At 37.8% G+C, this 16,830-nt stretch overlaps 1 protein-coding gene across 1 annotated transcript in view; it reads right to left on the bottom strand.

Annotated features, from left to right (window-relative positions):
- The window catches only part of plxna3 (plexin A3), a 203,289-nt gene that overhangs the window by 113,909 nt on the left and 72,550 nt on the right, over positions 1–16,830 (bottom strand). The window contains exon 4 of the mRNA XM_052093743.1: positions 775–915. Coding sequence (XP_051949703.1) covers positions 775–915 — 141 coding nt within the window. The remainder of the gene's footprint in view (positions 1–774; positions 916–16,830) is intronic.

Genomic DNA, 16,830 nt, shown 5'->3' with positions numbered 1-16,830 from the left:
GTAAATGGTACTCATGGACCAGGCGACCTTCTTCCTCTGCTCCAAGGTTCAATTCTGATGCTTGCATGCCCATTGTAGGCGCTTTCTACTGTGGACAAGGGTCATCGTGGGCACTTTGACTGGTATGCTGTTATGCAGCCCCATATGCAGCAGGGTGTTGAGACACATTCCTCCCGCAACTATCATTAAAATGTTCTGTGACTTAAGCCACAGTAGACTTTCTGTCAGTTCAGACCTAATGGGATAGCCTTCCTTGCCCTCATGCATCGCTGAGCCTAGGGTACCCAACACCCTGTTTGTGGTTTGTCTCTCCTTGGACCACTGTGGGTAGGTACTCACCACTGCTGACCTGGAGCACACCACAAGCCTTGCCGTTTCAGAGATGCTCTGACCCAGTCGTCTGGCCATAACAATTTGGCCCTTGTCAAAGTCACTCAGGTCTGTACTCCTGCCCATTTCTCCAGCATTCAACATGTTGACTACTAGAACTGACTGTTCGCTTACCATCTAATCTACCCACACCTTCACATGTGGACTTGATAGGAGATGATCAACGTTATTCACTTCATCTGTAAGTGGTCATAATGTTTTGTCTCAGTGTATATACTGTATATTAGAACTATGAATAAAAGATCCTAATAAATGGTAAACAAAATCAAAAAAGGAAGACAATCTGTGCAGTAGACATGTCTAATTTTCAATATATCTAAATATATTTAGATATATTTGACTCTGTTTTTGACTAGCTCAGACTAGTTCTCAAACGAATCTCACCTGTTTCTCACTCAGCAGGTAGATGTATTGATAATCTGGACTGAACACCATGTCACGTAGAATTGGGCTTCCCTCCAAAACGGTCACGGTCTCGTACAGCAGTGCGTTTTCTGATGGCGGCAGTATGCCATCCACTCGAATCTGAGAAGAAAACCGAAAATGGTAGAATTAGCATAAAATCTTAACTTAGGCTTTACTTTCTTAAATGCACATTCCTGGTTTTACTGTGCACAATTTATCAGTGCCTGTTTTTCCAAGTCATTCGTAATCTTTTCAAAAGTAATAATTTGCTCTACCTCTAAAGCAACTTTCCTATTCGGCCGATGTCACAAATCTTTTTTACAACCTATCCTCCAATCACCTGGTGCAATTCCGGTATGTAACACCCACTTTCATGATGAAATCAAATGCTGATGGATAAAATAAAGTCTCACCCTACATTTGTTCTAGCTAAATATCTGGTTTAACTCGGAAATATGTCAGATTACTTTTCACTAAATGAAATGGAATTTCCCAAACATTACCTTGTCTAGTCATAGGTTGCTCAAACAGATAGTCGCACCCAAAACCACTGGTTGAGTCAGTGTTCTTATTCCAGAAGGATCTGGATGCTTAAAACAACAAACATTCAATGCTTTTATAGCACCACAGAGCCACAATTTTGACACTTTTTGGAAAGATCAACCTACCAACGGCTTATGCCAAGTTGTCTCGGAATATTAAAGGAATATTCCAGGTTCAATATAAGTTAAGCTCAATCGACAGCATTTGTGGCATAATATTGATTTCCACAATAATTTTGACTTGCCCCTCCTTTTCATTAAAACAAAAATACAAAATCTGGGTTCCAGTGAGGCACTTACAATGGAAGTAAATGGGGCCAGTGCGTAAATGTTCAAATGTTCCATAAGGACAGCCACAAGGCATGAGCAATATGAATTAACATGATTTTAGTATGATAAAATCATTTAGTAACCTTTTCTGTGTAAAATTACAGCCAATTTTACAACTTCGTTACCATGATGATGTAATGTCAAACCCAAAAAACCTAAAATTACTGTAGAAATTATGATTTAAACAACTTTACATATCAAATAATACAAGAGTTTTAACTGAAGAATTAATGTAAGGGTTTTTATAAAACAAAAAGCTTCACATTTCTGCCTTCGAACCTTCAAAAAATGGTCCTCATTCACTTCCATTGTAAGTGCCTCACTGAGGGACAGGTTAATATCATTTCTTGTGGTTACAATGCTGTTGATTGAGATTAACTTGTATTGAACCCGCAATATTCCTCAAATAGAAAGTATTTTGACCTTTAAAAAAAAAGGAACTTTAAATTTCATGTGTTTCTATCATAATGAAACTTGAATGTCTGCTCCATAGTGTTTCTAGATGGCAGTAAGAATGGCATATCTTCGCTTGCATATCTCATATTATTACTGACACAGGCAATATTATAATTTTCCTCATGAATGCAGAATTCTTTGGCTGACCTAGAAAACAAATGCTGAACTTTGAACATACACAACTGACAGTGTAGAGCTGTGGAAAAGATTATAGATACTGATCAAATGTGTGATAAAAATCAATTACATTTTAACAACACAGTACCTACACCTACACACACACACACACACACACACACACACACACACACACACACACACACACACACACACACACACACACACACACAACCCCCACTGCTTCATCATTAGCAACAACTCTGTTTCCACACAGTAATAATTAGAGTAGTTGAGCATGCTGGGTAAAAACTAAGTTCTAAATATGTCAAAATCAAAACATCTTTGAAGTGAAAGCTGAAGAAAAAACACAGAGTGCCTGACAACCGCATTTAAAGTCAGAGAGCTCGCCTATTTCTCTACCCGCTCACGGCATTGGCAAAACCGTCAGCTAACACCCGTGTCCTAATCAGTTTTGACAGAAATGTGATGGAAGATTGAAATGAGTAATATAAGTAAACTAAATTCCCTCAGAAAAGGTAAGAAAATCCATTTGCGAACAGCAGAGCGATCAAAATGCTGAGAAAATGAAGAGAAAGTAGATAGAGGCAAAAAAAACACCCAAGCAGATGCACTGGCAGCGGGCTCGGGCCATCTCCTAAATATCTGGGTCGGTTTGAAGTGACAAACATCGTTAGTCTGTTAATTAGCTGCCTTCACATTGCAGCAGTTGCAGTAATTAGGGTTGACAAGAAGGCATCAATTAGTCGAAGGCTGCCATATTGGGTGTCACATATTGCCGGCCAAGTCAAAGCCCACGTCTCCGCGGGCAGCAGGACAGAAGGGCTCGAAACATGATGGACTCTGTCTGCACTTCGTCAATTCATGCGGCACCAGCTGTAGTGTCGTGTTTCGCAGTCTTCAGCTACAGAGTTCCATCACTTTGCATCGTTTTAAATGGATCGGATTCACGCTGACCGCCAGCATTTGCGATGCCCTGCTATCTGTGAAAAGGTGTTGTGCCACCTTTCACTGAGGTTATCCTTGTAATGATGTGGGGAAAATTTAGCATCATACCTTGAAACAATTCTTTACCCCTTCCAGCATCACCATTGTAATATTTCATGGTTCTTTTAATATTCGGTATGTAAGATAAGGAGACAGGTCATCGGTTTGAGAAGAAACAAACAAGACCAACCTGGCATCTGTTCATATTTGGGTATTTCAACTCTGGGAACATTTTGCCAGTGAAGTAAGAAAATAAAGTCTTAAAACAACACGTTTCACAATCTCACTAGTTTATAACATTTGTCCACTAAGTCCCAACAATACACAACATGCAATATACATGCATCACAAGGGAATACTGTCATTTTGTCATTTTTCTGAAATGTCACAAACATGTCCACCACCGTAATAAATTTGTTTTTTTTTGCTTGAGAACATCCTGATAATGACAGTGGTGGAAATGAAAATACAGAGGCAAAACTGTTTGGCTGTGATGGAAATGACACAGCAACTGAGGAACAGTTGCACATCATTTGTGTACAAATAGATATTAATCATTTTCACACTGTAAATCTTGAAATGGTTTATGATTATTTCACTCTTTGTTTGATTTATCGCCATTTTTAAAACTTAACAGGCCATTTAGACGGAATGTGCTCTTCCACTTAACGCAAGTGTCTCAAGATGTGCTTTCAAAATCGATGTTCTTTTTAACCTGACACAGTGTATACATAAATCCAGCGCTCCAATACGAGATGTGATGCAAAGATCAAAGACATTAATCTAACACAAGAAAAACAATGGAAAAATGGCTCCTAAGAACACCCATTTAGGCCATAAACTGACACATGATTCAGGATGTTTAAATAATATGGGTTGCTCACTCTCTGGCATGGTCGACTCAAATAAAACACACTGGCAGTAGAACAGAAAGCAGAGACCAAAGTACTGCTGGATCACAAACAAATCCAGATGCTGACCAATATTATTGAGAACTATTTCACAATTGAGAAATGAAAAGGCTTCCTATCCTTTCTAAAAGTACTGGAGTGGTTGGGCAACGTTGCCCCTCTGTAGCACGAAAAAAAAAAAACAGTTCGATAAGTGTCGTCCAATTACCAAACAAATGACTTGCATCATCTATTGAATCTACAGCATGAAACACTCAGCAAGACAGTTCCCAAATGAATGACTCTTACAAGTTGGTTATTTTAGTGAATCAAAAACACTTCAGTCAAAGCAGTTACTGAATTAATCTTATTGAAGAGAAAGTTATGACTTCCATCATTTCCAGCTTGAAATCAACCAACTGTTATTATGTTATGTAACATCATACTTGCAGCCACTGACTAGTTGTTCATATGACAACATGTATTTAAACAAAGCTCTACACATTACAAGTTTTGCTGTAATGCTAAATGGTCTGCACTTATATAGCGTCTTTTTAACCTTAGCGGTATTACAAGCACTTTACACTGCGTCTCATTCACCCATTCACACAACAATTACGGCAGAGCTGCCATGCAAGGCGCTAGCCTGCCACTGGGAGCAACTTGGGGTTCAGTGTCTTGTCCAAGGACACTTCGGCATGTGGAGTCGTGTGGGCCGGGAATCGATCCAACTGCGATTAGTGGACAACCCGGTCTACCACCTGAGCCACAGCCGCCCCATAAGTAAAATAATTTTAGTTCATTTATAATTTTTATTTAACCCTTAAATGCATACCTTGTGTCTTTGGAGACCCAGGACCTCATTCCAACCCCTGTACCTCATCCATTTTTTGGAGTTGTGCCCAAACCTCTTTAGTATTCCTCAATCTATCTCTTATAAATAGTGTAACGCAAATACAAGTATTTTTCAAATTTGCAACAATTTTTTTTTTATAATATGTTAAGTACAAAAAGTGTCTTTAGAGACCTGAGGTACTTAAGAGTGTTGTTTTCCCCCCACACTTCCTTAACCTGTTGATACGCAATTGCCCGCACGCAGTGGTGACGCCACTCTGCTTACATTTCATAAATAATTTACCATCTATAAATGTAATTAATGTTAACAAATTATACATATTTTCAAAGGTCTCTGTTTCATGATAGCAATGCTCCAGAAACAGCAATATAGTTATTTTTGCCAGGAATACAAATGAAAACGGGACTTCATACCTTTGTTATGAAAACGCGATCGGCAGATGAATCCAGTTCGCCATACTTGGGTCAATTGTCCATGACAAGCGTTCATTGAAAAAAATTTTGACAAACACTTTTTGTCCATAAAATTGATACATCTGAGAAATATTGATTTATTCTCCATTGTTTACATGAGATCTCACCTGAAACATTTACCTTTCGTCATCGTTCATCAACAAACTATGCAATCTGAGGAGCATTCATGTTGTAAAACTATCTTATTGTGACAAGGCGGAGGGCGGGGCCGGGTCGTGATTATATACACCCGGTCCCTTATCAGGCTAATTAAGCCTCCGAGAGGAATAAAGGCCAATTGCGGACGGTGGTGTGGGAGAGAGATATCGTTTATGGACAAGTCCGTCATGTGTGTGTTTGTCTTTTGTTTAAGTTTATCATTAAAATATTATTTATATTGACAAGCCGGTTCTCGCCTCCTCCTTTTCATTGAACTTCTTTACAATAGTGCCGAAATCCCTCTCGGAGGCTTAATTAGCCTGATAAGGGACAAGGTGTGTATAATCACGACCCGGCCCCGCCCTCCGCCCTGTCACACTTATATATTAGAGTCTCATAAACAAAAGTCTATTTTAAAAAATGCAGCATAGTTTTATTCATAATAGCCAAGCAGTGCAGTCAGATTTTGTGTCGTCTTGAAAGGCGGAGCCTCAATTTTACTCTGTATGCTTCCAGTGATTTTACAGAGATTAAAGCTCACAGGAGCCTCATTTTTTGTTAGATCATCTTCAAAACTGAAACAGAACTTCTTTAGACTTGTGGCTTTGAGAACATTGTATTTCTGGGTTGTCTTAGTCCTTATATTATTGTTTTTTTAGATTATAAATACATGTTCAGCACCAAATATTTCCATTACTATAAACATCAGCTTCTCTAACTCTAAAAAATAACAACATTTATTAATTCTGAAACTTGGGAAAAAATAAAGCCCAAAGTGTCTTCTTTAAAAAGATACTACTACTGTGTCCATACTCCAAAGGGTCCAGCAAATACAACCATTTAAGTTCAGGTATGTCATTTTCATGGTTTGTGCTCAAAAAGGGGGTGCATATCAACAGGTTCAATTATATTTTTTATGATCATTTAATATCTACTCAAGTTAACCATCACATGATATCTATTTCTTTGAGTACTATTTTAATACAAATAAACACAACATTTGACATTGCTAGCTAATGTAGAAACAACATTGAAGTAAACTATAGCAAGTGTAACACATGAACAGTATGTTATGACTATTGTCATTTGGCTGTACTACATAAACAATGTTGTTCATCTATTTAGACTCAATAAGTGCTTGAGAAAATACATGTGCGTGATGAATGTGTAACTTAGTGCACATGCTGATGTGTATCTAATATGTAGATTATGTGTAACGAGTAGTTCAATGTGTTTGACAGCCAGCTGCAACTCATGAAATGTCAGTGTGAAAATAATGAATCCTGTTCTTGATTTGTCCTGATTTGTTGCATTACCTCTTTGATTTATGAAAAATAAAACATCAAAATATATTTGATTGTATTATTTTCTAATTGTCTTGAAAACTGACACTATCTGGACATTTTGTACATACATTTTTTGACAAATATAAGTGCTGGGTCTCTAAAGACCTGAATATGTAAGAGCTCCTATGCAAATTAGCATGCTTTTAAGGGTTAATATGTAGTTCTACTACAGTAGGCCCAATTATTACATAAAATATGTAAGGTTCCATTTGTTAACATTAGTCAATGGATAAGGTATCATGAACTAACAATGAACATTCATTAATCTTTGTAAATGTTAGTTAAGATAAACACAGTTGTTCATTGTTAGTTCATGTAAGTTCATAGTGCATTAACTAATGTACAATTTGTAACATTTTGTAACTAAAATACACTATGTTGAAATTAACATTAATAAATGATGTAAAATTATTGTTCATTGTTAGTTAACTAATGTTGTTAACTAATATTAACAAATTAAACATTTATTATATCTGCTCTGTTGTGCTATCAGCTAAGCCTGAAGTGATCTCATCATTTGGATATAGACTGCTGAATACAGCTAATGCAATGAAAATAGCATTTTATTTAAAATATTTATTTCTTCATCAAAAGTAATAATCGTTAATGGAACGTTATGAAATCGTTAAGGTTAAATTCCTTATAATTCCCATCACTTGTGGTGGTACTATAGCACAGTAATGGTATCAGATGGACATACCATGGTACTTACATGGTAATCCAAGGTACTGCCTAGAAAATGATGGTACTACCATTGTTTATGTCCAAAAAAACATGGCAGTGACATGATACCTTTTTAGACCAATCACGCTGCCGTTGGCAGATTGTCCTGCTTGATATTCACCCAATCGGTAGAGCCAAAGTTGCAATCAAAGTTCTTACATTGATTTTAACATCGAAAAAAAATTCCCACATCACCTTTAACTGAACAATAACATTACACAATATTCAGGCCTAATAAAAATTCATTTAAACTTTTCAAAGCACTTTTTATCTACTAATGCATGGGCAGAAAATAGCAGAGTAGAAAACTCTTCACCGGAATGAAGAAATAGACAGCTTTGTCAGCCAAAATGACACTTAAATCCAACAGCTATCTCCTCTCAATCCATGAATGGGGAGCATGGCCTCCAAAAAACATCCAAGCGGCACTTTCTGGGTGAGTGCTGCCCTGTAATCAGCTGCACTTTTTCTGCCTGCCTAAAAAAAAAAAGAGGGGGGTAGGGGGGTCAGTCCTGAACTTAAATGGATTTCAGGAGGGCACGCTGAAGATGTGTACTCTGTTCCCAAGGCGGGGATGTCCTCACGGCATGCTCAAGTGTTTGAAATGCATAGTGCTCGCTTAGCCTGCCGAGAGCTGACCTCGTGACAACATCAAACGGCTCAGCTGAGGGTAATTGGAATTTAGATAAATATTACCTTCCTCCTCTCTGTGTCTCCGCCACTCAAATGATGCCAGGGTGGCGATGCATGCCTATCCATCTATTAATTAACCTGCCGTTGAGTTCTAGTGCATGTGCTGTCATTTTTTGCTTGTTTGGGAGCTTGTTTTTTTATCGATTCAAAGCCCTCATAAGAGTTCGACTTGAAGGACAGGCCGAAAGAAGCTCTTCAGTGAGGCTGGGTTCATTGCACATCTCTTCCAATGTACTGTACAGAAAATAAAGAAAAAAGTTATTTCCTTTCCACTAGCTTCAGCTTTCAACAACTGGATTATTTCTACAAGGTCGAGAGACAGCAAGAGCCTCTACAATTATATTTCAATAATTCCACAACCCCCCCCCCCCCACCCCACACAAAAAAATACTGTTGTATTTTGAACAAAACTATAGTGAAATGAAAAAGGAAAATTACAATTAAATGAAATATGTTGAGCTGAGCTAGAATAGTTCACAACAATGTTGAAAAATCTATGAAAAACAAAACAAATTTAATTTGATGAAATAGATAGCTGAGCTTGTATAGTTTGCATCAATTTTCCAAAAATTAAAACAATTGTGACCGCAATAAAACCTCACAGAATTAGAAAAAGATTAGATTTAGTTTTTCTTGTCAGCTGGGCTAGTAGCCTGCGTGATTCTCAAGAAACCTCTCAAGAAAATGTTATATTTATCCCCAAAATCAATTACAAAATTATATATACACATACATATACACATATATCTACATATATATATACACACATATATATACATACATACACTATATATATATATATATATATACACATATATATATACATATATATATATATATATATATATATATATATATATATATATATATATACACACACAATGAATTACATTAAAAATACTATGTTGTACAATGATCATTTACATTAAAATTAGCAAAGACGAAAGGCAGTACCAAGGGAGTACAACTGAGATTTTTAGATTTTTAGGAGATTATAGTAATGAAAATATCCTAATGAACATCTTTTCTTCACATTGGGACACTGAGAGGTTCGTGGGAGGTAAAATGTGCAATATGTTCATGTAAATAATGTTGCAATGTAAACACAAAGTTAATGTGCACAAACTTAAAAAGGCTTAATTTTCTATATACAAAACACAATTTCCTATTTACTTCATTTGATTTTGGAATAAAATAGGACCAGGATATTTACTAGAAAGGTTTCGTAAAAAAAAAAAAAACTAAAATAATAAAATAGAAAAAATAGAAAGAAACAAAAATGCAGAAAATATCTATCAAACGTTTTTATATTTTTAACCACAAAATTCATCATGATCATCAATGGAAGGAGAAAAAAAAAATCAATGAAAACCAAAAAAAGAAAGCAAAAAATTTTATAATATTTGAAACCCTCAAACAGAATTTTGGGCGCATTATAACTTTCTCTCCAGTCTGACACACACAGTTTGCTTTCAGAATACACAAAACATCCACTATAAAAAGAAAACTCTCTAACCTGAGCAAAAACCCCCACTGAACTCCAACGACTACAACCAACGTGTGTATGAGTGAATGAGACGCATAGAAGGTGAGAGAGACAAGCTGTTGACGAACACTGCTGACATACGAGGGGGAGGGACCCAGGAGAGGTTAATTTTTCTCTAAGATCAAAGAGTGGGGTAAAAATGTGTGAAAGACCCAGCAGAGTGCGAGAAGAGTGATAGATCGCGGGGTAAAATTGGATTTTGTGGGTATAAAACATAAGAGAACATTCTGAAAACTCAATCAATTTGTAATGACAACATATGATGACCAGAAGACAATCCCAACTACAGCTGTATGCTCATAAAGCACAGTGTTTCTGTGTAGCTGTTCAAACATAGCCATATCTTAACAGTTAGATGTGATGCAACACAGTCACACTATAATGAACTATATAAACTAAACATGCTGCTTGGTAAACATCAAATGAAATTAGCACAAGCTGTTAACATGTGGTTATGTAAAAGAAATGGTTTTAATTTACCTCACAGCAGGATTTATGTTTTTATTGGCTTTATAAATCATGTTATTCTACTGAGCAAATGTACCAAAAGTCCCAATTTCAGTGCAACAAGCTCTATATTTTTCTTTTGGACATGGAATATTATAATGAGAATAGGATACAGTTTAAACTTCATCTCATCTACACAAATATTAGATGCATTTAAAAAATCTTCCACCACAGACTGTATTTCAGTCAATGGCAAAAGCTGATTCACATTCAATGACTCTTACAAATAGACATTAAAAGAAATGTTCCAGGTTCAATACAAGTTAATCTTAACAGAAAGCATTTTAGGCATAATGTTGATTACCTCGTAAAATAATTTTGACTAGTCCCTCATTTATATATATATGAATAAGCAAATTGTGTACTCGCAATGCCTTAAAATGAATGGGGTCAGCAAATACAGTACACCACAAGACGTCAACATTATACATGTTAAAATTATTATAGTGTGATAAAATTAGGGTTTTGCCAGCATTACACCATTAAACAGATTACAACGTTTACTGGTGTTACATTGCCATGAGAATGCAGTTGCAACTTGGATATAGCTTTACACAGATAAGATTAGCGAGCGATTATATTACACTAAAATAATGTTAACATGTATAATGTTTATGCCTTGTGGCTATACTTTTGAAACAGGAGATGTTAACTACATACAAAGCTTTAAATGGTCTAGCTCCACAGTACTTAAGTGACCTTCTACCACACTATATTCCATCACGTTATTACGATCACTAAACTCTGGCCTGATAATAGTTCCTAGAATATCAAAATCCACATAAGGAGGTAGATCCTTTTCTTATCTGGCTCCAAAACTATGGAATAGTCTCCCTAACACTGTTCTGGATGCAGACACACTCACTCAGTTTAAGTCTAGACTAAAGACTCCTCTATTTAGCCAGGCATACACCTAATTTATCCATCATACCAAAATTTGGTTGCTTTAGTTAGGTCTGCCGGAACCAGAAACATTTCTCATAATCTATAACTCTGCAATAAATTGAATGCCATCTACACTAATATTATTCTATTTGTTTCCCTGTATCAGGGATATAAATCCTGAGGTTACCAGAGCCGGCCAGATCCAGCTCCATTCCTGCTTAATTTCAGTCTCCACTGCTATGTGTAGCTGAGTGACGACAACAAACTACAGCCGGTGCTAGCCAGGCATCACTTCAGTCTTTTACGATGGACTTCAGAGGATGAACTAATGCCAATTCCAACTGTAAGACATCGGATACTTCATATGCCACTGCCTGAACCTTGGACGTAGGATGGACCCAACTGAACCTCACGAAATGACCTGCCGGTTGAACTGTGATGCATCTCATTGATCTCTGCCTGCATCATCTTTGTCTACTGATTGAGGTCAGGGCTTTTTGATGACCACTCCAAAACCTTGACTTTGCTGTCCTTAAGCCATTATGCCACAACTTTGGAAGTAGGCTTGTGGTCATTGTCCATTTGGAAGACCCATTTGCGACTAAAGCTTTCACTTCCTGGCTGATGTCTTGAGATGTTGCTTCAATATAACCACATAAGTTTCCTTCCTCATGATGTCATCTATTTTGTGAAGTGCACCAGTCCCGGCAGCAAAGCACCCCTACAACATGATCCTGCCACCCCCATGCTTCACGATTGGGATGGTGTTCTTTGGCTTGCAAGCCTCACCCTTGTTCCTCCAAACATAACAATGGTCATTATGGCCAAACAGTTAAATATATGTTTCAACAGACCAAATGACATTTCAAGATCTTTGTCCACATGTGCACTTGCAAACTGTAGTCTGGCTTTGTAATGGCAGTTTTGGAGCAGTGGCGTCTTCCTTGCTGGGCAGCCTTTCAGGTTATGTCGATATAGGACTTGTTTGACTGTGGATATAGATACTTGTCTACCTGTTTCCTCCAGCATCTTCACAATGTCCTTTGCTGTTGTTCTGAGATTGATCTGCACTTTTTGCACCAAACTATGGGTTTATCTCTATGAGCAGTACGATGCCTGCATGGTCCCATGGTGTTTATAGGGTGGCTGTGGCTCAGGTAGTAGAGTGGGTCGGCCACTAATCGCAGTGTTGGTGGTTCGACTCCAGGCCCACATGACTCCACATGCCGAAGTGTCCTTGGGCAAGACACTGAACCCCAAATTGCTCACAATGGCAGGCTAGCGCCTTGAGCTTGTTGGCCAGATCTGCAGTCCTCATGCATCCATGCAGCATGCCTAAGGCACGTTCACGCAGATGAGCAGGGACCCTGGCCATCTTTCTTCTGGTGTTTTTCAGAGTCAGTAGAAAGGTCTCTTGAGTGTCCTAAGTTTTTATAACTGTGGCCTTAATTGCCTACCGTCTGCAAGCTGTTAGTGTCTTAACGACTTTTCCACAGGTGCTTGTTCATTAATTGTTTATGATTCATTGAACAAGCATGGAAAACATTGTTTAAACCCTTTACAATAAAGATCTGTAAAGTTATTTGGATTTAAAATACAGTGTCCTGACAAAGGGACGTTTATATGTGTTGTGAAAAGCGCTATACAAATAAAAATGACTTGACTTGAAACAGTGTGTATTTTACCATTTATTGACTGGCCCCATTCACTTCCATTGCAAATGCCTTACTGTATCTGCAACTTTTGCTTTTTTTGGTAATCAACATTGTCACAAATACTGTCGATCGAGCTTAACGTGCATTCAACCCGGAACATTAATCTAAGAACTCTAACATAAATGTTCTTACTTTACAAAAACGTATTTTATCGAACTAAGCAAAGAAGTAGTTCTACTGTACAGACATTATAGTGCATCATTTCTTGCCATTTTTAACATGCAGAAGTGCAAATGACAGTTGAGAGATATGGCAGAAGGGAAGATGTTCAGTGAATAACTACTTACATTTTTGATAATAGGCCTTTTCATCACACAAAGCTAATATATTGATTTGGAATATAGCACACAAGTCATTTGGGCTACTTTTGTGGTGTTTTTGTCTTTTGGAGTTTGACAGCCCCTGGTCACAATGTTTTCATTGTATGGAAAAGAGTAGCTCTCCTTCTGTGTCCCTTCTGTGTATATGATTTTCATTTGTGGATGAACTAACCCTATAAGCTTCTCCACCTTGTAGTGTACACCGCTTTCACTGGATATTAGTCCTTCCCGAGAACTGTTGTAGACTATTGCCCATGGCAGCTCTCCACATCCCATAGCAAAAGGGGATTAGGGAGGTAAATGAGATTCTTGATGATATTTTGCCCTCCCATGTCGGGAGAGGCATGAGGGGAAATTATGCAGTTGCTTTTACATTCCATCTGGCCTATCTCAGGTTCTTCAACCTCTTCAGGTTCAGCATTATGTCACAAATTAGCTTAACTTTCCCGGAACCCGGAACATTCATCTACGGACCTCTTTAAAGAGGTCTCAAATTCCTTCAAAACATATCTATTTTACATGAGCACCTCAGTAAAGAAAAAAGCCCTTGAGTGTCTGAAAAATAAGGTCAGAATTCTCAAGCTGCAAATTTATCCTCTTAGGAGAGCGAAGAAAACAAAGGCTTTGCACCCCAGGAACTCAACAAAGGGCCTGTAATTCAATTAGAGTTCTTATCCTGTTTCTTCAGATCAAACCGTGTTCAAAGATGTGCATAAGCAACAGAGTTTACCCAAGTCTCAAGGCACGCATGCAGACCCTTTACCAAGTCAGTGACATCAGTTTTTTGCAAGACATTCAGAGTATTTTTTTAAACAATTAATATTAAGTAGACATGCACAACTGTATTTTGATTTGTTTTCCTCTGCACTTATTAACTTCTTAAGACTAATTTTCTGTTATTTTTCGGTGTGTTTTTTGTACACTCGGAGACTGCAGCAGCATTGTTTGAATTAATTATGTTGGCTAGACAAAGCCAACATACTGTCTACAGACATGGTTTAGGGTTTTTTCCAAAATCCCTAAACAAAGACCAAAATTATCAACTGTAACTCCTCCTAGAGCTTTCAAGCTACATCCACCAAACTCCAAAATCTATTTATTTATTGGTTTATTTGTATAGTGACAGTACAAAAACATGATCTCAGCACAAAAACTTAAAAAAGATGCATTGTACATAGAGATTATAGCACATGCTAATTTACATCTCAGGTCCCTAGATATGCTTTTTTCATTAAAACCTACATAAATCAAGCAATATAAACTAATCATACACAAATAAATAAATTGCTAAATAAATACTATGGTTGCTCCCAACCCTGGTAACATATTGCAAAAAATTGGACCAAACATTTATTGACAATTAAAAAGGAGTACAGCTCTGGTTTCATTTCAACCACCACTTAACCAACATTTTAAAAGATTTTATGTCTTTCATTGAATTAATTTCAGAAGGTTACATGTTCTAGAGTTGGGAACACTTCAGAGAAAAAGCTGTTTGCCCCAGAGTTGTTCTGTAATAGTCAACTCTACAGTTACCATTCGCTGTGCTCCTTGTTGTTCTACTACCATCCTGTCTATATTGAAATTTACATAACACCTGTGGGGCCTTATGGTGCAGAAATTTATCCATCCATCCATCTACCTATCTATCAATCTGTTTCTCTGTTTACCTGCTTATCCTTCTATCTATCTGTCCATCCATCCATCCATCCATCTATCGTCTACCAATTTATCCATCCATCTATCCATCCCTCTATATATCTATCTATCTGTCCATCCATCCATCCATCCATCCATCTGTCCATCTATCATCTACCAATTTATCCATCATCCATCCATCCATCTATCGTCTACCAATTTATCCATCCATCTATATATCTATCCATCTGTCCATCTATCCATCCGTCCATCTATCGTCTACCAATTTACCCATCCATCTATCGATATATCTATCCATCTGTCCATCGTCTACCTATCTATCCATCTACCTACTAATCTATCCATCTACATACCCATCTATTATAACTATCTATCTAGCCATCCAGGCCTCCTTCAAATGCGAGCTCTCATGACAAACGAAGAGCGGCTCACTTGCATGATTAATTTGGGCTTCCATCGATATCATTGCGCATGCGACCCATTCGAAATTTACATGAGAATTTGCTATTTCAAACTACCATGGAGCAGTTGAACCATCACTTGAAACATCTTGACATTCTGAACAGCACTAATGAGGGAAAGACAAATCACCTGCTGCACAGCACTAGCATCAGTTATAAGACTTAACACATCTACAGCAACACCCTTACTAACATTTATCCCAGTTAACTGTAGCAGAATTTTTCATTACAACTGTGGAATTTGTAGTCAAGAAAACTGCAGATAGCACAGATAGTTGTAAAGAAGTCATAGGTATGTGTAACCGGTCCTGCTCGCCCTGCTCCGAACGGGACTGGAACCGATATCTCCGGCGTGGGAGGCGGGTGCGCTAACAAGGAGGCTAAAGACTACAGCCTCTAGCGTCAGTGGCTAGTGCACCTCTTGAGGTCAGGAGAGTGAGGTTTACACTCTGCACAGATATCTACCAGATGGCTCCCGTTACACTCACCCCCCTAAACCTCACTCCCATGCGGGTCACGGCACCATTGTAACCAGTCCTGCTCGTCCCACTCCGAACGGGACTCGAACCGACGTCTCCGGCGTGGGAGGCGGGTGCACTAACAAGGAGGCTAAAGACTACAGCCTCTAGCGTCAGTCGTGTGTGTGAGTGAGCTGTGTCAGTGGGGTTTACACACTGCACAGCTATCTACCAGCTGGCTCAGTTACATATGCAAGTACTCTGAATTAGATTCAACTGAAAATAAGCTGTAATCAAACGATTAATGATCACTTGTGTGTGACAATAGTTTTTTATATTATTATATTTTTTTCAACATCTGAAGTACCTTATTTTGTTGTGGATGTCCCAATGTGGATACTAAATTTGTACTTTTCAGAGAGCTCAATAAAATATTACAATTATATTTTGGTTGCATTTGAGGGCAAAAAATATATCATTGATTGAATTTACTAAACTTTAAAATAAGGAATTCAGAAATAGTAAAATGGTATTTGGGAAAATATAAAACTGATTTATATGGGGCCATAGATAACACCATCTCTAAACTGCTCATAAAAACAAACAAAAAAACTGATTGATTGCTCACATGTCAGTCAGTTGACACTTCCTGTCAGAATAAGTTGCAATACAGACCAGACCTCTGGCTACGCGAGACTAGAGTTTGTCCAGACAATTTGCCACCAACACCTGCTTTGTTTCACTCTAACCTAACAAATACGACCAACTAAACCATCAACACCCTCTTCCTCTACTGCTGCAGGCACTTTCTACGGCATTCTGTGATTTTTGACCCTGGGGCTGACCTTTGAAATCCTGTTAGGAAGGTCTGCTGAGCGTATGCACATGGTGTGGTTTAATGGTGAGGTCACA

Source organism: Xyrauchen texanus, chromosome 27, assembly GCF_025860055.1.
Source record: "Xyrauchen texanus isolate HMW12.3.18 chromosome 27, RBS_HiC_50CHRs, whole genome shotgun sequence".
Lineage (NCBI taxonomy): Eukaryota > Metazoa > Chordata > Actinopteri > Cypriniformes > Catostomidae > Xyrauchen > Xyrauchen texanus.
The sequence above is the reverse complement of the archived record's forward strand: the minus strand, read 5'-3'. Positions and strand labels throughout refer to the sequence as shown.